The sequence below is a fragment of the Triticum dicoccoides genome, chromosome 2A, assembly GCF_002162155.2.
Source record: "Triticum dicoccoides isolate Atlit2015 ecotype Zavitan chromosome 2A, WEW_v2.0, whole genome shotgun sequence".
Taxonomy (NCBI): Eukaryota; Viridiplantae; Streptophyta; class Magnoliopsida; order Poales; family Poaceae; genus Triticum; species Triticum dicoccoides.
Window position 1 is genome coordinate 725,912,794 of NC_041382.1, and position 27,479 is coordinate 725,940,272.

Below are 27,479 nucleotides of genomic sequence, written 5' to 3' on the forward strand. Positions count from 1 at the left end.
TATGGTAAACGTTATGCAACAAATTTGAAACATGAGGTGTTATTTGATTGTCTTCCTTATGAGTGGCGGTCGTGGACGAGCCATGGTCTTTTCCTACCAATCTATCCCCCTAGGAGCATGCGCGTAGTACCGAGGTTTTTGATGACTTGTAGATTTTTTGCAATAAGTATGTGAGTTCTTTATGACTAATGTTGAGTCCATGGATTATACGCACTCTCACCCTTCCATCCTTGCTAGCCTCTTCGGTACCGTGCACTGCCCTTTCTCACATTGAGAGTTGGCGCAAACTTCGCCGGTGCTTCCAAACCCCGTGATATGATACTCTCTTTCACACATAAACCTCCTTATATCTTCCTCAAAACAGCCACCATACCTACCTATTATGGCATTTCCATAGCCATTCCGAGATATATTGCCATGCAACTTTCCATCATTCCGTTCATCATGACACATTCATTATTGTCGTATTGCTTAGCATGATCATCTAGTTGACATAGTATTTGTGGCAAAGCCACCGTTCATAATTCTTTCATACGTGTCACTCTTGGTCCATTGCATATCCCGGTACACCGCCGGAGGCATTCATATAGAGTCATCTTTTGTTCTAGTATCGAGTTGTAATCATTGAGTTGTAAATAAATAGAAGTGTGATGATCATCATTTTCTAGAGCATTGTCCCAAGTGAGGAATAAAATAAAAATAGAGAAAGGCCATAAAAAAGGCCCAAAAAGAAAGGCCATAAAAAAGAGAAAAGGTCCAGAAGAAAAAAAATAAAAAATGAGAGAAAAAGAGAGAAGGGACAATGTTACTATCCTTTGCCACACTTGTGCTTCAAAGTAGCACCTTAATCTTCATGTTAGAGAGTCTCTTGTTTTGTCACTTTCATATACTAGTGGGAATTTTTCATTATAGAACTTGGCTTGTATATTCCAACAATGGGCCTCCTCAAGTGCCCTAGGTCTTCGTGAGCAAGCAAGTTGGATGCACACCCACTAGTTTCTTTTGTTGATCTTTCATACATTTATAGCTCTAGTGCATCCATTGCATGGCAATCCCTACTCCTTGAATTAACATCAATCGGTGGGCATCTCCATAGCCCATTGATTAGCCTCGTTGATGTGAGACTTTCTCCTTTTTGTCTTCTCCACATAACCCCCCTCATTATATTCTATTCCACCCATAGTGCTATGTCCATCGCTCGCGCTCATATATTGCGTGAAAGTTTATAGGTTTGAGATTACTAAAGTATGAAACGATTGCTTGGCTTGTCATCGGGGTTGTGCATGATGAGAGCATTCTTGTGTGATGAAAATGAAACATGACTAAACTATATGATTTTGTAGGGATGAACTTTCTTTGGCCATGTTATTTTGAGAAGACATAATTGCTTAGTTAGCATGCTTGAAGTATTATTAATTTTATGTCCATATGAACTTTTGTCTTGAATCTTTCGGATCTGAATATTCATACCACAGTTGAGAAGAATTACATTAAAATTATGCCAAGTAGCACTCCACATCAAAAATTCTGTCTTTATCATTTACCTACTCGAGGACGAGCAGGAATTAAGCTTGGGGATGCTTCTTACGTGTCCAATGTATCTATAATTTTTGATTGCTCCATGCTATATTATCTACTGTTTTGGACATTATTGGGCTTTATTATCCACTTTTATATTATTTTTGGGACTAACCTATTAACCGGAGGCCTAGCCCAAAATTGTTGTTTTTGTGTGCCTATTTTAGGGTTTCTAAGAAAAGGAATATAAAACGGAGTCCAAACGGAATGAAACCTTCGGGAACGTGATTTTCTCAACGAACAAGACCCGGGAGACTTGGACCCTACGTCAAGAAAGAAAAGAGGAGGCCACGAGGTAGGGGGGCGCGCCTGCCTACCCCAGGCGCGCCCTCCACCCTCGTGGGCCCCCTGTTGCTCCACCGACGTACTCCTTCCTCCTATATATACCTACGTACCCCCAAACGATCAGATACGTAGCCAAAACCCTAATTCCACCGCCGCAACTTTCTGTATCCACGAGATCCCATCTTGGGGCCTGTTCCGGAGCTCCGCCGGAGGGGGCATCGATCACGGAGGGCTTCTACATCAACACCATAGCCCCTCCGATGAAGTGTGAGTAGTTTACCTCAGACCTACGGGTCCATAGTTAGTAGCTAGATGGCTTCTTCTCTCTTTTTGGATCTCAATACAATGTTCTCCCCCTCTCTTGTGGAGAACTATTCGATGTAATCTTCTTTTTGCGGTGTGTTTGTTGAACCGATGAATTGTGGGTTTATGATCAAGTCTATCTATGAATAATATTTGAATCTTCTCTGAATTCTTTTATGTATGATTGGTTATCTTTGCAAGTCTCTTTGAATTATCAGTTTGGTTTGGCCTACTATATTGATCTTTCTTGCAATGGGAGAAGTGCTTAGCTTTGGGTTCAATCTTGCGGTGTCCTTTCCCGATGACAGTAGGGGAAGCAAGGCACGTATTGTATTGTTGCCATCGAGGATAACAAGATGGGGTTTTCTTCATATTGAATGAGTCTATCCCTTTACATCATGTCATCTTGCTTAAGGCATTACTCTGTTTTTAACTTAATACTCTAGATGCATGCTGGATAGCAGTCGATGAGTGGAGTAATAGTAGCAGATGCAGGCAGGAGTCGGTCTACTTGTCTCGGACGTGATGCCTATATACATGATCATACCTAGATATTCTCATAACTATGCTCAATTCTGTCAATTGCTCAACAATAATTTGTTCACCCACCGTAGAATACTTATGCTCTCGAGAGAAGCCACTAGTGAAACCTATGGCCCCCCGGGTCTATCTTCATCATATTAATCTCCTACTACTTTGTTATTTCCTTTGCCTTTATTTTACTTTGCATCTTTATCATAAAAATACCAAAAATATTATCTTATCATATCTATCAGATCTCACTCTCGTAAGTGGCCCTATAGGGATTGACAACCCCTATTTGCATTGGTTGCGAGGATTTATTTGTTTTGTGCAGGTACGAGGGACTCGCGCGTAGCCTCCTACTTGATTGATACCTTGGTTCTCAAAAACTGAGGGAAATACTTATGCTAGTTTGCTGCCTCATCCCTTCCTCTTCGGGGAAAACCAACGCAGTGCTCAAGAGGTAGCAATGCCCCGGAAGGCATCCCCTCTTTCGTCTACTTCTATCGGTAACTTTACTTGGAGCTATATTTTTATTCACCACATGAGATGTGTTTTGCTTTGAGCGTCTTGTATGTTTTGAGTATCTATTTGTTAGTTTATCACAATCATCCTTGCTGTACACACCTTTTGAGAGAGACACACATGATTCGGAAATTATTAGAATACTCTATGTGCTTCACTTATATCTTTTGAGTTATATAGTTTTGCTCTAGTGCTTCACTTATATCTTTTAGAGCACGGTGGTGGATTTGTTTTATAGAAACTATTGATCTCTCATGCTTCACTTAGATTATTTTGAGAGTCTTAAATAGCATGGTAATTTGCTTAAATAATCCTTATATGCTAGGTATACAAGATTAATAATAAAATTCTCTTATGAGTGTGTTGAGTACTATGAGAAGTTTGATGCTTGATAATTGTTTTGAGATATGGAGATGGTGATATTAGAGTCATGCTAGTTGAGTAGTTGTGAATTCGAGAAATACTTGTGTTAAAGTTTGTGATTCACGTAGCATGCACGTATGGTGAACCGTTATGTGATGAAGTCGGAGCATGATTTATTTATTGATTGTCTTCCTTATGAGTGGCGGTCGGCGACGAGCGATGGTCTTTTCCTACCAATCTATCCCCCTAGGAGCATGCGCATAATACTTTGCTTTGATACCTTGTAGATTTTTGCAATAAGTATATGAGTTCTTTATGACTCATGTTGAGTCCATGGATCATACGCACTCTCACCCTTCCACTGTTGCTAGCCTCTCTAATACCGCGCACCTTTCGCCGGTATCATACACCCACCATACCTACCTATCATGGCATTTCCATAGCCATTCCGAGACATATTGCCATGCAACTTTCCACCGTTCCGTTTACTGTGACACGCTCCATCATTGTCATATTGCTTTGCATGATCATGTAGTTGACACCGTATTTGTGGTAAAGCCACCGTTCATAATTCTTTCATACATGTCACTCATGAGTCATTGCATATCCCGGTACACCGCTGGAGGCATTCACATAGAGTCATATTTTGTTCTAAGTATCGAGTTGTAATTGTTGAGTTGTAAGTAAATAAAAGTGTGATGATCATCATTATTAGAGCATTGTCCCAGTGAGGAAAGGATGATGGAGACTATGATTCCCTCACAAGTCGGGATGAGACTCCGGATGAAAAAAGAAGAAGCCATAAAAAAGAAGAAGAGAAAAGGCCCAAATAAAAAAATGAGAGAAAAAGAGAGAAGGGACAATGCTACTATCCTTTTACCACACTTGTGCTTCAAAGTAGTGCCATGATATTCATGATAGAGAGTCTCCTTTGTTATCACTTTCATATACTAGTGGGAAATTTTAATTATAGAACTTGGCTTGCATATTCCAATGATGGGCTTCCTCAAAATGCCCTAGGTCTTCGTGAGCAAGCAAGTTGGACGCACACCCACTTAGTTTCTTTTTGAGCTTTCATATACTTATAGCTCTAGTGCATCTGTTGCATGGCAATCCCTACTCACTCACATTGATATCTATTGATGGGCATCTTCATAGCCCGTTGATACGCCTAGTTGATGTGAGACTATCTTCTCCCTTTTTGTCTCCTCCACAACCCCCGTTCTATTCCACCTAAAGTGCTATGTCCATGGCTCACGCTCATGTATTGCGTGAAGATTGAAAAGTTTTGAGAATGTCAAAAGTATGAAACAATTGCTTGGCTTGTCATCGGGGTTGTGCATGATTTAAATACTTTGTGTGGTGAAGATAGAGCATAGCCAGACTATATGATTTTGTAGGGATAACTTTCTTTGGCCATGTTATTTTGAAGAGACATAATTGCTTAGTTAGTATGCTTGAAGTATTATTATTTTTATGTCAATATTAAACTTTTGTCTTGAATCTTTCGAATCTGAATATTCATGCCACAATTAAGAAGAATTACATTGAAATTATGCCAAGTAGCATTCCACATTAAAAATTCTGTTTTTATCATTTACATACTCGAGGACGAGCAGGAATTAAGCTGGGGGTGCTTGATACGTCTCCAACGTATCTATAATTTTTGATTGCTCCATGCTATATTATCTACTGTTTTGGACATTATTTGGGCTTTATTATCCACTTTTATATTATTTTTGGGACTAACCTATTATCCGGAGGCCCAGCCCAGAATTGCTGTTTTTGCCTATTTTAGGGTTTCGAAGAAAATGAATATCAAACGGAATGAAACCTTCGGGAACGTGATTTTCTCACCGAACATGATCCAGGAGACTTGGACCCTAAGTCAAGCAACCAACAGGGAGGCCACGAGGTAGGGGGGCGCACCTACCCCCCCAGGCGCGCCCTCCACCCTCGTGGGCCCCTTGTTGCTCCACCGATGTACTTCTTCCTCCTATATATACATACATACCCCCAAACGATCAGATATGGAGCCAAACCCCTAATTCCACCGCCGCAACTTTCTGTATCCACGAGATCCCATCTTGGGGCCTGTTCCAGAGCTCCGCCGGAGGGGGCATCGATCACGGAGGGCTTCTACATCAACACCATAGCCTCTCCAATGAAGTGTGAGTAGTTTACCTCAGACCTACGGGTCCATAGTTATTAGCTAGATGGCTTCTTCTCTCTTTTTGGATCTCAATACAAAGTTCTCCCCCTCTCTTGTGGAGATCTATTCGATGTAATCTTCTTTTGTAGTGTGTTTGTTGAGACTGATGAATTGTGGGTTTATGATCAAGTTTATCGATGAACAATATTTGAATCTTCTCTGAATTCTTTTATGTATGATTGGTTATCTTTGCAAGTCTCTTCGAATTATCAGTTTGGTTTGGCCTACTAGATTGATATTTCTTGCAATGGGAGAAGTGCTTAGCTTTGGGTTCAATCTTGCGGTGTCCTTTCCCAGTGACAGTAGGGGCAGCAAGGCACGTATTGTATTGTTGCCATCGAGGATAACAAGATGAGGTTTTTTATCATATTGCATGAATTTATCCCTCTACATCATGTCATCTTGCTTAAGGCATTACTCTGCTCTTATGAACTTAATACTCTAGATGCATGCTGGATAGCGGTCGATGTGTGGAGTAATAGTAGTAGATGCAGGCAGGAGTCGGTCTACTTGTCTTGGACGTGATGCCTATATACATGATCATACCTAGATATTCTCATAACTATGATCAATTCTGTCAATTGCTCAACAGTAATTTGTTCACCCACCGTAAAATACCTATGCTCTTGAGAGAAGCCACTAGTGAAACCTAATACGTCTCCAACATATCTACTTTTCCAAACACTTTTGCCCTTGTTTTGGACTCTAACTTGTATGATTTGAATGGAACTAACCCGGACTGACGCTGTTTTCAGCAGAATTGCCATGATGTTGTTTTATGTGCAGAAAACAAAAGTTCTCGGAATGACCTAAAACTCCATGGGGTATCTTACAATAAATAATAGAAAATCCTCGCCAAAGATGAAGACCAGGGGGGCCACACCCTTCTCACGAGGGTGGCCCCCCCTAGGGCGCGCCCCCTACCTCGTGGGCCCCCTGGAGACCCCCCGACTCTAACTCCAACTCTATATAACTGCTTTCGGGGAGAAAAAAATAAAAGAGAAGAAATCATCGCGTTTTACGATACGGAGCCGCCGTGAAGCCCTAAAACCTCTCGGGAGGGCTGATCTGGAGTCCGTTCGGGGCTCCAGAGAGGGGGATTCGTCGCTGTCGTCATCATCGACCATCCTCCATCACCAATTTCATGATGCTCACCGCCGTGCGTGAGTAATTACATCATAGGCTTGCTGGACGGTGATGGGTTGGATGAGATTCACCATGTAATCGAGTTAGTTTTGTTACGGTTTGATCCCTAGTATCCACTATGTTCTGAGATTGATGTTACTATGACTTTGCTATGCTTAATGCTTTTCACTAGGGCCGAGTGCCATGATTTCAGATCTGAACCTATTATGTTTTCATCAATATATGCGAGTTCTAGATCCTATCTTGCAAGTCTATAGTCACCTATTATGTGTTATGATCCGTTAACCCCGAAGTGACAATAATCGGGATACTTACCGGTGATGACCGTAGTTTGAGGAGTTCATGTATTCACTATGTGCTAATGCTTTGTTCCGGTTCTCTATTAAAAGGAGGCCTTAATATCCCTTAGTTTCCATTAGGACCCCACTGCCACAGGAGGGTAGGACAAAAGATGTCATGCAAGTTCTTTTCCATAAGCACGTATGACTATATTTGGAATACATGCCTACATTACATTAACGAATTGGAGCTAGTTCTATGTCACCCTATGTTATGACTGTTACATGATGAACCGCATTCGGCATAATTATCCATCATTGATCCGATGCCTACGAGCTTTCCATATACTGGTTTACGCTTATTTACTTTCCCGTTGCTATTGTTACAATCACTACAAAATACCAAAAACATTACTTTGCTTTCATTACTCTTTTGTTACCGTTACCATCACTATCATATTACTTTGCTACTAAACACTTTGTTGCAGATACTAAGTTTCCAGGTGTGGTTGAATTGACAACTCAGCTGCTAATACTTGAGAATATTCTTTGGCTCCCCTTGTGTTGAATCAATAAATTTGGGTTGAATACTCTACCCTCGAAAGTTGTTGCGATCCCCTATACTTGTGGGTTATCAAAACCTATGGCCCCGGGTCTATCTTCATCATATTAATCTTCCAATACTTAGTTATTTTCATTGCTTTTATTTTACTTTGCATCTTTATCATAAAAATACCAAAAATATTATCTTATCATATCTATCAGATCTCACTCTCGTAAGTGACCGTGTAGGGATTGACAACCCCTTATCGCATTGGTTGCGAGGATTTATTTGTTTTGTGTAGGTGCGAGGGACTCGTGTGTAGCCTCCTACTGGATTGATACCTTGGTTCTCAAAAACTGAGGGAAATACTTACACTACTTTGCTGCACCACCCTTTCCTCTTCAAGGGAAAACCAACGCAAGTGCTCAAGAGGTAGCAGATCACAAGAAGAATAACCCTATAACCGGAGAGGATATGACCCAACATGCTCTTCCATGCTTTGAAAGAGGTACTGCTACTTGGTGGACGTTGTACCAAACCATCAATGGATGGCAAGGAGTAACCACTTGGAAAGAATTTAAGTTGACTTTGCCAAAGTCTCAGTTTGTGTCCCAGAAATTGAAGCCTGATGTAAGTGATATGAAGAAACCTTGTGCATGCAAGCTTTGTGGAGAAATAGGACACAACCATAAAGAACACAAGGATGAATGCCCTAATTGTGAAGGAAGTCATCCAGCTGAAGAATCCCCAACTAGGCAGATCACTTGTTTCTTGTGTGAAGGAACTACCCACTACCCTGCTCAGTGTCACATTTACCCCATGGTACAAAGAACCATCCATCAGAAGAAAGAAGCAATGAAAGGAGCCCTCATGGAAATTTTAGAAGAATCTGTGATGAAGGAAGAGGTGGAGGACAAACCCGAAGAAGACCCAATTAAACCCTGCACCAAGTCTTGCTATTCATGTGGATAAGAAGGACACATCTCCCAGAATTGTATGAATGGGGATCTAGTAGAATTCCCGATGGAGGAAGTAGAGTATGACCCACAGGATATAGAAGCCTTGATTGGAACGGAAAAGTCCAGAAAGAGACGTTGATTGGATTCCAGGAAGGATCTGAGTCATATCACCTGTTATAGGTGCAAGGAGTCAGGGCACTACCTCAGCAATTGCCCAAAAAGGAAGCCAAGGACCCAAGGAGGCTATATAATCACAAGGAAACCTCGGGACTTGTCAGAAGTAATATGTTTTCATTGTAATGAAGCAGGGCACTTTGCTAGGGATTGTCCCAAGGAGAAGGAGACTTGTGATAATTAGTTGTGTCTGTGAGAAGTAATATAGTAGTAGTAGAAGTAGTGGGAACAACTCTTTTGTTTCAAGGTGTTGAGTTGAGACATGTAATGGAAAAGCGAGAGATTGTAATCATTGGAGAATAAATAAAGTTAGTATCATTGGTACTGATATGGATTTTATGAGTTGTTACTCTATGAAGAAGATTTTTGACCATTTTCAAGGATATGAGTGAGGGAGTCCTGGATTAGGGGGTATCAGGACAGCCGGATTATATCCTTTGGCCGGACTATTGAACTATGAAGATACAGGATTGAAGACTTCGTCTTGTGTCCGGATGGGACTCTACTTGGCGTGGAAGGCAAGCTAGGCAATATGGATATGTATATCTCCTCCTTTGTAACCGACCTTGTGAAACCCTAGCCCTTTCCGGTGTCTATATAAACCGGAGGGTTTTAGTCCATAGGACAACATACAATCATACCATGGGCTAGCTTCTAGGGTTTAGCCTCTCAGATCTCGTGGTAGATCAACTCTTGTAATACTCATATCATCAAGAATAAATCAAGCAGGATGTAGGGTTTTACCTCCATCAAGAGGGCCCGAACCTGGGTAAAACATTGTGTCCCCTGCCTCCTGTTACCATCCGCCTTAGACACACAGTTCGAGACCCCCTACCCGAGATCCGCCGGTTTTGACACTGACATTGGTGCTTTCATTGTGAGTTTCTCTGTGACGTCACCGTAAGGAAGGATGCCTCGTCTCACTGTTAAAAGCAACATTACCGCCGGGGGAGCTTTGGCTGTCGGCCAAACTCTCCGGCTAGGCAGTTTCGTCATGACTGCCTGTTCGGCCGCTGCACCGACAATGACTTCTTGGGTCATCAAAAATAGCCTCCACGTCGGCTCGGAAGTCGCCGAGGAGATGGATCCAATGGAGCTCTCTTCCCTAAACGAACTCTTGGATCGCATCGCCGCCTTGGGAGTCGCTATGGACTATGATCGGATTGGGCTTAAACCCGATCAAAGGGAGATTAACTCTCCATCGGTCACCCATCATGTTGCGGTGGTGGAGGAACAACGTGACAACTCTTCCTCTATTTTGAGGACTAACTATGTCCGGATTCCTGAGCTCTCCGAGCCGGATACCCGCTTACGCGAGGACATCACCCAAGCCCTGAACCTAGAATCAGGCGACGGGCTAGACTTATCGGGTAACACTCCGGAACCCGAACTTCCAAGATTGGAAACTCCTCGGCCCCTGGGTCTCAGATCGGGTAGGGGTACGGACTCAAATCCACCCACCCACCCAGACATAAACGATCTTTCCCACATTAGGCAAGAGCCCCATGAAACAGTACATCATTATTGGGCCAGATTCCTCCTTGTGATGAACAAGGTTAAGGACTATCGCGAGGAAGATGCAGTATCACTTTTCTGCAATAATTGCACGGACAAGGGAATCCTTAACGCCTTAAGTCGCCGTGACATATCACGCTTCGCTGACCTGGCGTCCATAGTACGAAAGTACCGTGCGATGGAAAACACCTGGAAAACCGAAACAAAATTTTGGGATAATCCGGCTTCGAATACACACCCAGTCTGAAGTAAAAGGGTGCACTATCGTAAGACACCCGAACTAGTTGTAAAGAAGCAAAAACCCTCTACAGTGCATGAAACCGTACTGGAGGGATGGCTTAACGGACCCTGCAAAATTCATAGTACAATGGATACAGTACCAACGCACATCCTTAGAGCATGTTGGATACTCCGGCAGGTGGCCAAAAGTGGTGAGGATCTTCTTATCCCAAACGCCACAAAGCACCATCCCGTGGATAACAATACGGTGTTAAAGTTCTTCGAGACCTTTGCGTCAAATAATAGGCGCGAGCGAACACTTCTTAGCATGGCTGAAATCTGCCACGTAGCAACAATAAATCCATGGAGTGACACGGCTATTACCTTCAATGCCAGTGATGAACCTAAACTCCGAACAGCCCGAGCACTAGCCGCACTGGTCCTCAGTCCAATTGTGGACAACTTTCGACTCACCAAAGTTCTCATGGACGGCGGCAGCGGATTAAACCTCATCTATGAGGAAACTCTTCAAAAAATGGAAATAGACTGGAACCGCATTGAGCAAAGTAGCACAACCTTCAGGGGAATCAAACCCAGTTGGGAGGCACGATGCGCTGGGAAAATCACACTAGATGTGGTATTCGGTACGCCAGAGAATTATAGGTCCGAAGAAATTACATTTCAAGTGGCCCCGTTCAACAGTGGATACCACGCCCTTTTAGGACGTGAGGCGTTCACGATCTTCCAAGCCGTACCCCATTATGGGTACATGAAGCTCAAAATGCCCGGGCCCAACGGAATCATCACCCTCGCGAGTGATCCGGACACAACACTCCGCGCCGAACACAAAACAGCCGCACTGGCCCTCGAGGCATTATCCGAAGCCCTCTCGGCCGAGGAATTAGCCACGCTACGCTCCACAGTGGACAGGGACAACGTGATACTCGATAAGAGACCCAAGTCCACCTCGTTTAAACCAGCGGATGAAATAGTCAAATTCCAAGTCCACCCAATAGACCCTACAAAAACAACCTCCATCGGGGCACAGTTAAACCCCGCCGTGGACACAGCACTACGAGAGTTCCTGCGCGAGAGTTGGGACATATTCGCCTGGCACCCCTCAAACATGCCAGGAATCCCACGCAGGCTGGCCGAGCATAGCCTCAATATCCTAAAGGGATTCAAGCTGGTCAAGCAAGCTCTTCGGCGTTTCTCCGAACCTAAGAGACAGGCCATGGGAGAGGAACTAGCCAAGTTATTGGAGGCCGGATTCATCAGAGAAATAAAACACCCGGTCTGGCTAGCAAACCTGGTGATGGTACCAAGGAAGGATAAATCCTGGTGCCTTTGTGTCGATTTCAAGGACCTCAATAAAGCTTGCCCAAAGGACCCATTCCCCCTCCCCCGCATCGATCAAATTATCGATGCTACCGCAGGACACGAGTCATTGTGTTTCCTCGACGCATACTCCGGTTACCTCCAAATCAAGATGGCGGAGTCCGACCAAGCCACAACGACATTCATCACACCATACGGTCCCTTCTGTTTCAACACAATGCCTTTTGGGCTCAAAAACGCCAGCGCAACATATCAGCGCATGATTCATACATGTCTGGAGAAATAAATCGGCAAAATAGTAGAGGCATACGTAGACGATGTGGTCGTCAAAACCAAACACGTCGACTCTTTGATAGACGACTTGAGGCTCACATTCGACAACCTCCGAACATACGACATCAAGCTCAATCCGGAAAAATGCGTTTTCGGCGTACCAGCCGGAAAGCTCCTGGGTTTCATTGTCTCCAGTGGAGGTATTGAAGCTAATCCGGCCAAAATCCGAGCTTTGTCACAGTTGGCTACCCCAACAGACCTCAAACAAATCCAGAAGTTAACAGGATGCGTGGCGGCTCTAAGCCGCTTTATCTCCCGCTTAGGAGAAAAGGCTTTACCCCTTTATCGCCTCCTTCGGTGCACCGAACACTTTGAGTGGACGGACGCTGCCACCGCCGGATTGGAAGAAATAAAGGTCATTTTGGCAACCAACCCAATCCCGGCCGCGCCAAACATCGGCGAACCAATGCTGTTGTACATTGCGGCAACTTATCAAGTTGTAAGCGCAGTGCTCGTCGTCGAACAAGAAGCTGACGAACATAAATTCCCTCTTCAAAAGCCGGTATACTATGTATCCACTGTACTCACTCCACGCAAATCACTGTATCCACATTATCAAAAGATAGCCTATGCGGTATTCATGGCATCCCGGAAGGTGCGACACTACTTTCAAGAGTGTTCGACTACAGTAGCCTCTGAAGTGCCGCTTAATGATATTATAAACAACCGCGACGCTACAGGACGGATTGCTAAATGGGCCATTGATCTCCTCCCGTTCGACATAACATACAAACCTCGACGAGCTATTAAGTCGCAAGTATTGGCCGACTTTGTCGCCGAATGGACGGAGGCCGAACTCCCTAAAGAGTACGGAGCATACTCCAATTGGATCATGCACTTCGACGGTTCTAAAATGCTGGCTAGTCTAGGGGCTGGCGTTGTCCTGATGTCCCCAACTAGAGATACCGTTCAGTATGTACTGCAAATGTTGTACATAGACTCCAACAACGCAGCCGAATACGAAGCTCTGTTGCATGGTCTTCGGATGGCAGTATCCATGGGCATTCAACGCCTGGAGGTGCGTGGGGATTCAAAACTTGCAATATCCCAAATAAATGGAGACTTTGACGCCAAGGATCCGAAAATGGCGGCCTACCAAAATGCCATCCTAAAAATGTCAGCTCTGTTCGAGGGGCTCGAATTTCACCATGTGACTCGGGAAAACAATCAGGCGGCGGATATCCTCGCCCGCATCGTTGCAAAAAGCAATGCGGTCCCCCCAACATCTTTCTGGAAAGGCTGTTCAAGCCATCCGTAGTATGGAAACGGGACACCGGTAACAATAGTCCGGACCCGGCCAAAATGCCCGATACCGAACACACTAACACAATCGGAGGCTCCGCCACCGAAATAACACCTTCATCCCACGTAATAATGGCCATCATAGCCCCGTGGACAGAACCATTCCTGGCCTACATAACTAGGCAGGAACTTCCGAAGGACCAAAATGAGGCACGCTGCATAGTGCGGCGATCTAAGGCCTGCAGGGTCCACGAGGGAGAATTGTATAAAAAAAGCACTACCAGAGTCCTTCAAAGGTGCATCTCCGAAGAGGAGGGGCGGAACCTTTTGGCAGAAATCCATGCCGGACTCGGCGGTCACCACGCCGCAGCCCGGGCTCTTGTAAGCAAGGCCTTTCGTACATGATTCTATTGGCCAACGGCCCGGGCAGATGCACAGGACTTGGTCCAACATTGCGCCGGTTGCCAGCTCTTTGCAAATCAAAGCCACATGCCACCTACCGCCCTCCAAACAATCCCCATTACGTGGCCCTTCGTGGTCTGGGGGCTTGACATGGTTGGACCCCTTAAAGGGGGAACCCACAAGAAAAAATACCTACTGGTCATGGTGGATAAATTCGCCAAATGGATAGAGGCCAAACCTGTTAAAACAGCCGAATCCGAACCAGTGATAGACTTCATATCTGGGGTCGTACACCATTATGGCGTCCCCCATAGCATCATCACTGACAACGGCACAAACTTCACAGCCGATGAGGTCAAACTCTGGTGCAGCAAAATGGGCATCAAGCTCGATTATGCTTCAGTCTATCACCCACAAACCAACGGCCAAGTCGAGCAAGCAAATGGTCTTATAATGAGCGGCATTAAACCCAGATTAGTGCATTCCTTAACGGAGTCTAACACGCACTGGGCAGAGGAGCTCGACTCCGTACTCTGGGGGCTGCGGACCACGCCGAATCGTAGTACCGGATACACACTGTTCTTTATGGTATACGGCACAGAGGCAGTCTTGCTCCATGACATAATTCATGACTCGCCTCGAGTGCGCATGTACAAAGAAAAAGAAGCCGAGCTCAATCGGCAGGACAGTCTGGACACCCTGGAGGAGGAGCGCGACATAGCCAAAGCCCGTTCCGCATTTTATCAGCAACATGCTCACAGATACCAAAGCAGAGAAGTACGAGCCAAAACTTATAACGTTGGCGAACTAGTTCTACGCCTGCCGGACAAGAAAAAGAACAAGCTCGAGCCCAAATGGGAAGGTCCCTTCATTATTGACCAAGTTCTGACCGGTGGAGCGTACCGACTGTGGGATGCATCGACTAGTCGACTCGAGCCGAACCCATGGAACGCGGCCAGGCTCCGAAGATTCTACGCCTAGCGCCGGACTCTATGTTCGTCCCCTCCCTTTGTCCATTTTTTACATATACATTATCTGTCTTGTTTTTCTTTCTTCCTTTCTTTTATTCTTTCTCTAGGCCTTCACTTGTGCCTCGCTTGCACATTATAGATGCGCTAGCCGCGCTCATCATACCTGGGGGGCTTCTTTCGCAGAAGCTTAATTATTTATCAGGGCCTCAAGCCCCGCACATGTGTCATGCTTCCGCATGTACCTTTTTTCGCCATTATATGCATCGATATGACTTAAGTTTTGGCCAAGCTGGGTTGCCTGGCTCTTGTATTTATGCCCTACGTCCCTGTTAATTCGGCTAGGGCATAAGGGGAGCACCTCTGCGATTGTTACTGCCGGGTCAGCCGGATGTGTACCTCAGACTGGGTGAAGCCGAAAGCTAGCGTTCTTAAGGGAATATTCGGTCGGTGAACAAAAGATGATTTTTATTTATTGTCCATATCTGCCCCCAGATGTTTTTCCTGCGTTTCATATCACAATCCGGACATGCACTTTAGGGCATGCTTACCCAGGGAAAGGAACCCTTAACGGAACTATTCTCCCTGGAAGATGTTTCTTACTACCCATGTAATATAACATAACTAGTTTGGCACTTGTCTGTTCAAGCACTAATGACCCCTACACCTGGTCTCCATGCATACCCCGGTTCTTATATAACTGAGTGGGTATTCGGATACACTCCGGATTATCGGGTCCCGAGGTTGAAGCGAAAAGGTCCGCCAAGACAAATGATCTACAATCCGACTAGAAGGCATTATACATGTCACTTTCATTACATAGTCATGCAGACTGACTAAATTCCTCTTCTATACCATCCAACAGGCGGTCTAGCTTACAATCCTGTTGGGAATACTTTGCGGCTAATTGTACTTGCCCATAAACTAAGCTAACGGGGATCTCTTTTCCGTCGAGCCCCATAGGTCCGACCTCGGCCATGTGATTTGGGTCTGCATTGGTGTACCACATCTTCACCATGGCCCAGGCTTCTCTGGCACCCTGTCGGCAGGCCGATATCTTCCATAATCGGAAGCGCCGCCGTGCTCCCTTGAGCTTCTCCGCAAGCTCTGAAATACCCTCTGGCAGGAAGACGGACGGCCACAAGGCCTGGGCAACACCTTGCATCACCTGCCGAACTTGTTCGTGTAAATGTGAGAGCTCGGATAGAAGATCACCCGCAGACTCGTGCATTTCCTCCGCGGGACGAACCGTCAGCATACCTACAGACATAACATTGTTAGTCGGCTTCTTCGCTGAACTCCTTTAAAAGGATTCTTCAAGCACTTACTGAAAATGCCGCGCCGAAGCCGCTTATTCTCCTTCTCGGAGTCTGCAAGCTAGGCTCGAACGTCTTTTAGTTCCACGCCCAGCTTGATATTGGCGTCTTCGAGATTGTTTTTCTCCCGCCTAACCTCAGTCAGTACGCGTTTGCCAGCCTCTAGCTGCCGCATACATGCTGGTCCCCCAGATTCATCTGCAACATCTATGGTTAGATCTGCAGCCACGCCGCACACTATATGGTAACCATCATTCTTTAAAGTAAATGTTACCAGCGGGTGACTTTCTTGGTTCCTGCAATGCGGCAATAGCGGCCCGTAGTTGGGTCTTGCATTCCTCTAGCTCCTGTGACAGCCTAGTATTCTTCTCTGTAAGAACCTGCACAATAAAGATGATCCTTAAATCAGTTCTGCTAACTGTTTCAAGTCTCAGGGGCTACCGATACATATAAATTGTCAGATTTACTTACCCGTACATCCTTTACATACTGATCCGTGGCTCTGGCTAGACCATCTTGAGCAGCTCGGAGGTACGCCTCTCCAGAATTGAAGGCATCAAATGCCTCTGGTGAGAAACAAGCGTCACGGAGTATGGCCCGGCGGCGCCTATGATTCATGGCGCTTTCCACTTCTGAGTTTGCATCCTCTGTAGGGGGATTATCCGGCACCCGCCCCATATCGGTTTCCGCCTCTATGTCCGGTCCTGGTGCCCGACTGGTGGAAGCGTGATTAGTAACATCGCCGGACATATTCCGGCGAGCGTTTTTTCTGTTAAAGAAACACTGGCGTCATTATATTTTGAGAGAGACGACAACCACAGAGCGGGGTTTTTTGTCATACCTTTGCGCCGGTGTCTCTGTCCTGACCGCCTTCCTTTTTGGCCTACCCGGCCTTGGTGCCTCTTGTTGGCGAGTTGCTGCGGGTTCGGCAGGGCGTCCCGAATGCCTTCCCTGTAAAAATGCCATGTGTATATGGTGGGTGAAGTGACTAAAAGGGGATCCTAGTTTTTGGAGTTGGGATTTTTGGTTTTTCTTACATGTGATGCAGGGAGCAGTCCGGGATAGTCGGCCGTAATGGCCACCATGGCATCATCGCAGCTTAACTGATAGAACTACCGGTCTATCAGCTCCACAAATATAACCGAATCTTCTTCAAGTCCGGAGTCGACGACCTGGTCAGGGTCCTCTGGTAGGGGAGAAGGGCTGCTGACCTCCTTTATGGCTTTTCGCAGTTCCTGCCGCAAAATGGCAAGGTGAATACTTACAACAAAGAATGCGGGAGAAATGGGAGTAGGGAGATATAACTTACCCAGCTTGGAGGATTGTACATGGAGAATCCATCCCGTGGCTTGATGTGGATGAACTCCTCTTCCTCACCCTTGAACAATTCGGACAGAATTTTTGCTAAAGCGGCGGCATTGTCCAGACCCTTACGCCCGCAGCGGGTGGCATCATCCGCCCCGTTAAAACACCACAAGGGGTGCCCACGATATTGAAGTGGTTGCACTCCCCGCATTATGCAAATCGACATAACTTCGATTACTGTCAATCCTGATCGAGCCAGTGCTTTAATCCGGTTCATCAGATAGAGGACTTCTCCATTGTCTTCCGCCTGGGGGCTCCGTGGGTGCCAACTTCGGCGTTTCTTCAGAGGAGCATTGTTGAACTCAGGAAGACCCCGCCGAACGGGGTCCGGAAGGGGAACGTCCTCCATATAAAACCATTCTGAAGGCCAGTCTTCGGACGACTTCTTCGGGGTATCGAACAGGTATCCGGTATTGGCGATGCGCCATATTTCGGCTCCGCCCACTTGATAAAGTGACCCCCTCTATGTGCGAGGGACGAGGCAAAATAGCCTTTTCCACAGCTCGAAGTGAGCCTCATAGCCCAGGAACAACTCACAGAGAGCAACATAGCCGGTGATATGTAGGACGGAGGCAGGGGTGAAATTGTGTAATTGGAGGCCGTAGAACTCTAGGAGCCCGCGGAAGAATGGATGAATTGGAAATCTGAGTCCCCTTAATAAATAGGGAACAAGGTAGACCCGTTCCCCCATAGAGGGACAGGGAAAGCTCTCCGCTTGCTCCCCGCCATTGTAGGTGGCAAGACCGGCTCGAACGGGCACCATATACGCCGGAGGGAGAAATCCCTTAGTCTACAGTTCGACTAATCGACTGTGAGGGACTGAACACCTCTCCCAATCGCCGGGCTTAGGGCTACGTGGGCGGGAGGAGGAGCTGCGGAGGTCGGCCATGCTGGAATGGATCTTTTCGAAACACGCTCTGATGGATTCTCGCTAGGGGAGGATGGTATGGATTGGATCTAAGGATCCCTATCCCTTTAATAAACAATTTATTTATCTGGCTGGGGGTGAATGTAAAAACTCCCTGGCGCCTCGTATTCATTCGACGCATGGGAGATAGCCCTTATTGGGCACAGAAGCCAAGAGGTTCAAACATTTATGGGACCGGACACTGCTTTACAAACGTTCGGAAGATGGAGAAGAACCCGCCTTGCAATGCCAAAGACAACACTGCGCGCCGGATTCATTGTCATTGAAGCCTGGTTCAGGGGCTACTGAGGGAGTCCTGGATTAGGAAGTATCCGGACAGCCGGATTATATCATTTGGTCGAACTATTGGACTATGAAGATACATGATTGAAGACTTCGTCTCGTGTCCAGATGGGACTCTACTTGGCGTGGAAGGTAAGCTAGGCAATACGGATATGTATATCTCCTCCTTTGTAACCGACCTTGTGAAACCATAGCCCTTTCCGTTGTCTATATAAACCGGCGGGTTTTAGTCCATAGGATAACATACAATCATACCATAGGCTAGCTTCTAGGGTTTAGCCTCTCCGATCTCGGGGTAGATCAACTCTTGTAATACTCATATCATCAAGAATAAATCAAGTAGGACGTAGGGTTTTACCTCCATCAAGAGGGCCCGAACCTGGGTAAAACATCGTGTCCCCTGCCTCATGTTACCATCCGCCTTAGACGCACAGTTCGGGACCCCCTACCCGAGATCCGCTGATTTTGACACCGACAATGAGAAATATGGTCTATGGATGAATTTGTGCATTTAAAGGGTGGTAGTACCCTGCGAGGACAATTGACCCCTGGAAAAGATAAGGATATTCCACTGAGTGGATTTCGGACAAAATGAGTACGAGTTTTGTCTCCATATGTGTGATACCCCAAGAGTATGAAGGGATGAAGTACATTTTGATATAAAGGTGGTATGATGTTGGTAATATGGAGCAATGGTAATTCCAGGATGAGTCTGAGTAATGACATCTGAGTTTGGTGCCAATAGAAGGAAGGGAGACAGTATATTTGGATGGATTTAAGAATGCTAGGTAGTTGGATGTTGGAATAGTGATCAGTTGCCCCAATGATGAGTTCAAGGATTTCAAGTGATGAGATGGGCCATAACCCACAGGCCCCAGGACCTACCAAGAAGCAAGCACACTCTTGCTGAAGGAAAAACCCTGGAAGAAGTTACGACTTTATCAACAAACGATCTTATAGGAGTTTATGCAAAACCTGAGAGTTGTGAAGGAACGATAGATGTTTGTTCAGCTTGTAGAACCGATGGATTCATCCGAACTTGGTTCGTCGACAAGAGAAATTCTGCAATGCTTGTGAGGATGACCGAGTGTTAGAATGCGAGATTCGCTAAACTGTATACAAGGTAATGATTTGGGTGCGGGATGGATTGATCACCATACCGACTTACTCTTATTATTCGCCTTGCTATATGGGATGGTAAATCTGAGTGACTTACCCATAGTAGAGAGACGACGATCAAAACCTTGTTTAAACCTTAGAATGGTATAAGTATTTTTTTCCTTGTACAAGGCAGTTGTTGCCAATCGTAGGACATACGGTGAGGTTCAACCCAGACCCCTTTTCCACGGGAGAAACCATAAATGGTTGACCACCATGAGATATCGATAGTTGATTAGTATTGGCGCCAGACCGTCAGCTAAGAAGACCCAGTCATGGAAGAACCTTACCAAGATGAAAGGACAGAAGGATTGCGGTAAAGGTTATGCCACTACCAGAAGAGCCTAGAGAAGGATTTTTTTCCCGAAAATCTGAGAAGACCGGCGCTGTCAAGAATAAGGATGGAGTATATGAGTATTGATGGGACCATAACAACGTTTCTAAGGGTGGTAACCCCCCAGACCCCGAAGATGATCGATGGATTTTGAGAAGACCCCAGACCTAACTTATTTCTTTCTAGCCTCTCCGAATCTCGAGGACGAGATTCATTTTAAGGGTGGTAGGTTTGTAACATCCCAAAATTCTAATAAATAGATATATTTGATAGATTGTTTGATTATGGTGTGATTGTTTGAGTGAAATTGAGTGTAATTCGAAACTTTTTGAAAGTTAAATGAGAGGGAATAAAAGGACTTTCCCAAACTTTCATTTTGCATTTTATGATATCCATGAATTCAAATACTTTTCATCACAAAATCCTGGAGAGAAGATAACATGACTTCTTCCATTTAAATGAAAATGGTATTTGAAAATATTTGAATTTCATTGGGAAATATTTCAAACCGAGAAACTTTATGCAACTCAATGATTTTCATGAGAGAAGATAAAATGACTTCTTCAAAACATATGAAATATGAGTTGGAAGTTTTAAGAGAATTAAATTCAAAGTCCTTTTGAAATTATTTTCAATTTGGAGTTATTTGGGTTTTATTTAAATTATTTTTCTCCAAAAATAAAATATATGGAAAATAGGGTAAAATGATTCCCTACATCAGAAAATTGGATAGAAATAAATTTGAAATTATTTTGGTTTTTTTTAAATGTTTTTTATTGGATTTTATTAGAGCGGTAGTAGTGTTTGATTTATTTGAATTTTTGTGTATTTTATTTGATATTAGAAAAATGTTCATGTTGTAGAAAAATCTTTTTATGAAAATTTTGATATATAATATGCCTATATAAAATTTTATTTTATTTTCTTTATTCGGTTTTCCTTCTGTTTCTATTTTAAAAAAACTGTACGTGTGACCCATATTTATTTATCGCCTACACGCGTAGCATAGTGGCAGCAGGCACCTCCTGTTTTTTTCCTACATGGGCCAGGCCCAGCCAGCTATTTCATTTTTTTCTTAGGCTGAATTTTGTTTAAAAAAAACTACAGGGCGCGGCCGGCTGAGTCCTTTAGGCCCGTGCGAGCCGTTTTAGCCTTTTTTTTCTCTGTTTCATTTATTTTCGTCTACGTTTAGTCCCACATTGCCTAGCCTTTAACCTCTAAACCTCTTTTTCATCTATAAATATAGACCCATAGAGCCTTCAAAAATCATCCGATTCGAGTTAAATCAATATTTTTGGTTTGAATAGATTCATTAAAGAAAAATATTTTTTCTCTCCGGTGGGACTTCTGAAAATTGTCTCTTCTCTTCGAAGTCGTCTTTTATCTATCTTATAAAGGTATCTTTCTTCATTTTCTTTTATACTTCTGTAGTTTATTATTTTCTAGACTAGTACAGTAGAATAATTAGATTAGTAATTAGTCTCTGTATTTATACATTAAACCTAGATTCTTTTAGTCATACCTATTTTTCCTCCATAAAACAGCTTGGCCCTGATTTTTCAAATAGCCATAACTTTTTTCACTCGTTTATCCAAATTAGATGAAACCAGGGCTGATAGCTTCGTCTTGTTTTCACCTATCCAGTGAATCTGTCACATCAACTTTTTGAAATTTTCAAATTTCGAAATTTGTTCAGAATCATATTCAAACTTCTTTTGATCATAACTTGAGTTTCGTAACTTTGATTTAGTTGATTCTTTTTGCAAATCGAAGCTCTTGACCTAAACTTTCTGATAAGGCCAAATTCACTTAATTTTGGTACTGTTAGAAATTATTTTCTGTTTGCAAGAGTTATTCGCCTGTTTTTGAACTTTTCCGAGATCTTTTCTTCGATTCTTTTGCATGAGTGCTTATGTATGCAATTGCTTGCTTACGATAGATTGACCGGAGTGTGACGAGTAGTACTATTAGGAGTTATGAGTGCGAATCATCTTCATCAACAGTACGAGGCAAGTAACACTTTGATCATACCCCTTTATCACCCAATTTTTATGCATTAATTCCAATCCTCAAACATTGCATGATTAGGTTGTGATATAACATGTGGGTTTGGGAAGTAGTTGATGAGGTAGAACCTATCACCCTGTTATTATCAAACCCTTGGGAGTTACTTCTACGTATTGCTTATATTGTTATGCTATGCTCATAGTCGTGGTTTGGGTGAGTGAATCCATGACAGATGAGAGATTGTTAATTAATGGTTCAACATAAGGTGGCAACTTCAATACACATCTAGGTGGATTGCTTGTCAGGCACCTGGAGAATCCAGTGTTGTCCTAGGATATCCCGGAGGATCCGTGTGATCATCCTAAGGTCCACCATCCAGGCTCAAAGGGAACTGAGATATTTCATGCTAGAACTTTCGTGTGCAAGCACAAGCTATTATGGGCTCTAGCATAGTGGAGTAAGTTGCATGACCTCTTCCAGTGGTAGGCTAGCAGATGTAGGGGATGTAGGTTGGTACTGTCTACCCGGTGTTAGAGTTAATACTTCTGAAAGACTGTGTCTCAGTCATCCGTTTCTCAAACACCATGTAGTGCGAGAAATCCAACGGAGGAGATCGAGTCTTGTGGGGAAAAGTGTGCAAACCTTTGCAGAGTGTACACACTAATCATGATTAGCCGTGTCCCTGGTTATGGACATCCCGAGTATCTGGTTATTGGATTATCATATTGATCTCATCACATTAATTAATTAATTTGTTGGGTTGATGATTATTAATTTGGGATTGAGTTGGAGGAACCTTCTCAATATTGTTCAACAAACTTTGTAGTTAAATAAAATATATTACTTTGCTGTAGGAAAAAAATGGCTTTTCGCAAAAACATCATAACCATAGAGCTTTACCACCAGCCAAATATGCATGTAGTGATAGACATTATTCATCTTTATCCTATGGTGTGAAATTGTCAGTACATTCAATGTACTGATCCTTTGTGACTGCAACGTCTCATGTTGCACGATTCTTACGACGAGTAAGTGATACGTTAGGGTTACGATTTCTACACTCAACTTTGTCGTTGATGTTGATAGGAATCCACAACCTTGTCGTTACTTCCGCTATTTTGGATTGAGGTAATAGTATTTATGTTACTTTATACATGTGATTTACCTTTGTTATAAATCTTCGAGTACTGTGTGTGTCACCATACCGATCCAGGGATGACACTTAAGCACACAGACTTGACCGTCTGAGGTCGGGTTGCTACACGAACACCAGAGACCGCTGAAGCACGTTGATGTCATTGTGTGAACCTGCCATACTGAAAAAGGAGTGGCAAATCCAGAGATCTTGTGATGCCACAGCTTTAGGTATGACCATGCAAGTTTTAACATGCCCCCATTATATTGCCCCTGCCAAGCAAATTATAATTTTTCCACTTCCAGTTCTTACAATCTATTCTACCAAGTATTCCTGGAAAAACCTACCGATTTATTGATCGCCAAAAACCGGGATGTATCCACAATATTTGGTTCTTTCAAGTACTACATGCCAAACACTGCAACCACAACTTGACAAAACTGGTACAATGATGCAAAGCATGTAAACTCACTCATGCGAACATACTCAAGATCATCGAAAATTCCGTATGCAAGCATCCGAATAGCTGCAGTGCATTTCTGATAAGAGGAGAAGCCAAGCTTTCCAAGGGCATCATTCTTGCATCTAAAGTAATTATCATATGCCACCACTCCCTCCTGAATATGGTTGACACATGTCTCACCATCCGGAAACGGCGCCGAAAAAGTTTGCTCGCTAGGGCAGGTACGGGCCAGGCGCCTGCTTGTTAAGCTACCCAAATGGACTAAAATGGAAAAAAATTGTGTCCATTTGGGTCGGCCCGTTAGACTTGTCATAACACCCTTCCAGTTCACTCTACAGTGCACCTCGGGTTGCTCACCCGAACAGTGTATGTCGGTCTGGTTCAAGAATCACTTTACTGTGCCCCTTATATTTGAGTACCTCTATTGTTTTGGCAATGTTGTGTCTAGGTTTTAGTCGACTAAGACTTAACCAAGTTTTAGTCAAGTGTTCAAACTTGTAATAAAGAAAAAACTGTAAAGAAAAATTATGCGAATCACAATGTAAAATCTCATGGATATAATATCAACTGAGACATAACCAAGTCTCAATAGACTGAGATTTAGCAAAACTTGTTTGGCAATCTATTCTTTCATACATGTCTCTGTCACTTTGTGCAGAGAAAAACTACTCCAAAGCACAAAGCAAAGAACAACAAATATGAAGATTCACGACGAACACTTATTCATATTTGTTCTAACAAATGAATGAAGTCAATCTCCCATTTCCACAAGTCTATCGAAATCCATGTTGTGTACAGAAACTAAAACATGTTGCTAAATACAATCTTTTGTGTGCTCTTTCACATGAAGAATTACCTGGAGATGGGCTTGGTGATGTCTGTGTCAAAGCTGAAGTTATCCCGAAGTTCCGCAAGAAGGTGGAGATTTGGGTATCCAAATAGTGGGTTGTCTCGTCAGTAGCCTAGTGGCAAAGGTGCACAGTGGTGTAGCCTGCGCGCAGAGTTTGAATCCCGTCGGGAGCGAATTTCTGGTGCCTCACCTCAATGGGCTTCATCTATAAAAATATGTCATGAGTGCTAGTGCTCATGGATCTCTTTTTTTTTCTTTGCTCGTAGCAGAAGAAGGCCGGGTGGTGGAATATGTCCGTTTAGTCCATCTTTTCGTCTACTGCTACAAGATATTCATGGACGATTTCTTTGGCTGCTTTGATGTATCGTCAGCCGTTCCTATCCAATTTGGTTAAGTAATTGACCAATTGTTTCAGCGAGTCGTCAGATCTTCTCCATGAGCGGGGTCAGCTCTAGTTCCTCTTCCTCAGTCTCAACAAATTCAGTATGTTCATCTCCATGGAGGACAGAAAACTCGATGGCACCTGACGCCCCTGGTTCCACATCCCCCGGGGAACCTCCGTCCGCAAGCAGCATCTCCGCGGGAAGGATGGTCGAGTTCTGGTCGCTCCGAGGCACCAGGAACAGGAACGCCAGCGGGAGCAGCCGCATGGCGTTCCTCGCCAGCACGGCCACCCAGAGGTTCCCGAACTCGGTCCGCGTCACGCCCAGCGCGTGCAGCAGGAGGCCGCCCCACCAGGCGGACATGAGCAGGCCGAGGTTCTGGATGGACATGAGCAGGGCGAAGAAGGTGCCCTCGATCCCCACGGGGCAGAGCTTGGAGCAGAGCACGAGGAGCGGCAGCCATTTCAGCTGGCCGATCAGCTGGGACACGCTGTTGTCCATCACGGCGAAGAGGTAGTCCGGCATGCCGAGCCTCAGGTTCAGCCTGGTGACCAGCACCAGGTCGATCATCCCGGACAGGCAGGCCAGCAGCTGGCCCCATAGCAGCAGGCCGCGGAACGGGTAGTCCTTGAGCATGTTCTGGTAGAGCAGGACGCCGAGCAGCGACCCGACTGAGCCTATCGAGTAGATGAGACCAATGAATCCCTGCAGATTATGGAAGCCCACATCAGTTCTTATCGATCTTTGCCATGCATCTGAAGAACTTTTGTGGCAGAAACTACCTCGGAAAATGCGAGTCCGGTACTCGAATCTGTGTACCAGTAGAACAGCCCTCCTTGGATGTCCGGGCTTAGCACGAACATTAAGAACATGTAAACACACGGCCTCCAGACCTGCGGGCACTTCAATGTTGCCCACATTGATTCAACTGCTTCGTAGAACTTCCTGTGAACCTGAATATATTGCAGTTAACAACCTTGAAAGTGTCATGTTTGTAACTGTATTTAATTGGCAGCTTCTGAAGCCTGAGCTCACCTGGTTGTACTCGAAATCCTTGGCCCGGTCCTCCTTGACGAGAATCCCGGCCGAAAATACGAGCACGGAGGGGATGCTCAGCAAGCCAAGAGCCCCCTGAAAAGATCAAATGAACATGGCAAGAACATTGGAATCTACCAATACCATCCATCTTCTCTCAGGAAATGTTCAGTTCAGACTTCAGACCTGGGAACCTATTGCATGGACGACGAGACCGCTGATGGAGTACCCCACCAATGCGCCGGCGGAGGAGCAATACCCGCACAGGCTCTGCATGTCGGCGGCGAGCGGAGGGTGGCTTATGCTGTTCTGCGCGACCATGGCGTCCACCACCACGTCGGCTATGGCGGCGCCCGCGGCCTGCGTCGTGAACGCCACCAATGCCGGTGCGATCGCCGGCGTGCGGCGCAGAGCAAGCGTGAGCATGGATGACACGCCCATGACGCCTTTACATAGTTGGTTACAATACATGGATCAAGACAGTTTAAGAACGCGAGCAGATTCAGAACGACGTTGACCATAGCAAGCAAAGCATTGGCTCACCTGCGAGGAGGAGGTACGGGCGGCGGCGGTAGCCGGCGACGGGGACGACGTCGGTGAAGAGGCCCCAGAGGGGCTTGACGACCCAGGGAACGTTGACAACGCCCTGGTAGAACTGCGAGGCGGCCGGCTGCACGCGCTGCACGTCCTTCCAGTAGTACCCCGCGGCGACGCTGCCGAATGAGGAGCCGACGCCCTGGCAGGCGCCGTAGACGGCGACGACGGCGAGCACGAAGCTCCAATGCAGCTCGCGGGACAGGCGGCCGAGCCAGCCGCAGGGGAGGGTGCCACTGGGAGCGATGCAGCCGCCATTGCCGCCTCCGTGTCCGGGATCTGGGGCGGCCTTGAGATTCCCATCTCCGTGGGGTGTTTCTTGGAGCCGCTCCATCTGAACAGAGCGATTCCTTTCCTGCGTGGTTTCTTGGAATCTATGGAGAAAACACCATGATTTGCAACGGGAGAATGAAGGTCCCGGCCGTTGCTTGCTCAGAGAGGATGCTCAGGTACAATGCACGGATCAGGATGGCGCTTCTTGATCTGTGCTCAGTATTTGACTTTATTTGTCTTGATTTAAAAGCTTTAGGTGGTGGAGCATAGAATATGCACCGGCCGGTTCAGGCTCCGACGTCGTCACGTGTACTACTGTTTTTTAGAGAAAGATCACGTCTACTGTTACAGTTGTCTTCATCACCCACAGAGCATAAATTTTGTGTTCCACCCGTCGCATGCGATTTAATTAGGAGAGAATATGATATACAATGCCAAAGAAAGGACTAC

General features: G+C 45.1%; 1 protein-coding gene across 1 annotated transcript; it reads right to left on the bottom strand.

Moving 5' to 3' along the window:
* Window positions 1–24,473: 24,473 nt before the first annotated feature.
* LOC119356674 (probable folate-biopterin transporter 2) lies at window positions 24,474–27,190 on the bottom strand. Its single transcript, XM_037623654.1, has 5 exons — window positions 26,706–27,190; window positions 26,349–26,608; window positions 26,163–26,258; window positions 25,910–26,080; window positions 24,474–25,832 (listed from the first exon to the last, which is right to left on the bottom strand). The coding sequence occupies exons 1-5, from the start codon at window positions 27,088–27,090 to the stop codon at window positions 25,167–25,169; spliced, it is 1,578 nt and encodes a 525-aa protein (XP_037479551.1). The 5' UTR covers window positions 27,091–27,190; the 3' UTR covers window positions 24,474–25,166.
* Window positions 27,191–27,479: the final 289 nt, after the last annotated feature.

Bases quoted from the DNA above. Each gene is read 5' to 3' on its own strand.
- LOC119356674 (XM_037623654.1), bottom strand. From the start codon at position 27,090: ATGGAGCGGCTCCAAGAAACACCCCACGGAGATGGGAATCTCAAGGCC. The intron at 26,259-26,348 runs GTCTGAAGTCTG...TGATCTTTTCAG, and splicing joins TCCATGCAATAGGTTCCCAG to GGGGCTCTTGGCTTGCTGAG. The intron at 25,833-25,909 runs GTAGTTTCTGCC...CATAATCTGCAG, and splicing joins CCGGACTCGCATTTTCCGAG to GGATTCATTGGTCTCATCTA.